Source organism: Opisthorchis viverrini, assembly GCF_000715545.1.
Source record: "Opisthorchis viverrini unplaced genomic scaffold opera_v5_363, whole genome shotgun sequence".
NCBI classification, from domain to species: domain Eukaryota; kingdom Metazoa; phylum Platyhelminthes; class Trematoda; order Opisthorchiida; family Opisthorchiidae; genus Opisthorchis; species Opisthorchis viverrini.
The window spans coordinates 440778-442048 of record NW_008752025.1 but is presented as its reverse complement, the minus strand read 5'-3'; the positions used below and the strand labels follow the sequence as shown (position 1 = coordinate 442048).

Below are 1271 nucleotides of genomic sequence, written 5' to 3'. Positions count from 1 at the left end.
GCTTTGTTCAAACAGAGCATAAGTAAGAAATAGGTTCCCTTAGAGGCGACGGTACTCCAGGGGAAAGAGATCGAACATCGCGAGGCGCGTTTCGTAGTCTACGGGTTTGAGGCCGGCAACCATCCTCTTAGCGGCCCGCTGGACACGCTCAATGAGGGTGACGTCTTTCGCACATCCTGAGTAGACAACTTTGTTGGCGTACTCCAGCAGCGGTCTGACGTAGGCACCATAGAGTATTTGGAAGTCCATGCGAGTAATACTGGAGAAGGTACGTCGGATCATCCGTAAAACGGCGAATGCCTTTTGGGCCGATTTCTCATGGTGTAGTGCGAAGGACAAGTTTGAGGAGACCTAGATGCCTAAATCTTTTTTGGCATCTATCCTCATGATGTTTTCTGGTCCCTTTTCACCATGCATAACAAAGGCATTCGCTGAATCCCCTCGTGCCCGGCGTGCGAGCATTCCGCGAGGATCTCTGGTACTCTTGATCCATTCCAGAGGTCTGCGATCGGTTTCGACATGGAACCTTTGCCCAAGCAGATATGGTCTCCACCTATCCAGGGCCCAGACGATCGCTAAACATTCCTTCCTAATGGTGGAGTACTGCTGTTCAGCGTTAGTCAGGACGCGATGGCGTATTTGATAACTCCATTCCACTGCTTTAGGACTGCGCCGATGCCGCAATCACCGGCGTCCGTTGCAAAAATGAACATCTCTCCGACCCTGGGCAGTGTGAGGGTCAGTTGCTGATCCAAAATCCGCGCTTCGACACGCTCAAAAGCTTGATGTACTTCTCCGGTCCATTCGAATTTCCGATTTTGACCAAGCAAATCGCACATTGGCAGAGCATCTTGTTGAAATTTTCAACAAACGGGCTGTCTTACGCTGTTCGTCCAAGAAACTGCCGTAGAGAACGCTCTGAATTGTGAACAGCACAATCCTTGATCTTCGCCAGTTTTTCGGGCAGTGGGCTAAATTCTCCCTGACCCACTTTATGCCCCAGCAGTGTCACCGAACTCCGAGCGACCTGTGTCTTGGCTTCATTTATCCGCAGGCCAGCCTCACGGATCCGCTCCAACACGGCCTTCAAGTAAACTACGTGCTCTGGTTTCGAATTGCTGTACACAACGATATCGTCTCCGCAACGGCAATATGCTGGAGTCCTTTCGTTACGAAGCAGCAACCGCCGGAATGTGAATGGTGCCCCGGACAAACCAAACGGCATTCGTCTAAATTGATATTGGGTGTCCCCAACCGTAAACGCCGTTTTC

General features: G+C 51.1%; 1 protein-coding gene across 1 annotated transcript in view; it reads left to right on the top strand.

The window, feature by feature from the left end:
• Window positions 1-1195, top strand: part of T265_15153 (hypothetical protein) — a gene marked incomplete at both ends in the record, with an annotated part of 26541 nt that extends 25346 nt beyond the window's left edge. Inside the window, one exon of the mRNA XM_009176812.1 lies at window positions 1055-1195. Coding sequence (XP_009175076.1) covers window positions 1055-1194 — 140 coding nt within the window. The remainder of the gene's footprint in view (window positions 1-1054) is intronic.
• Window positions 1196-1271: the final 76 nt, after the last annotated feature.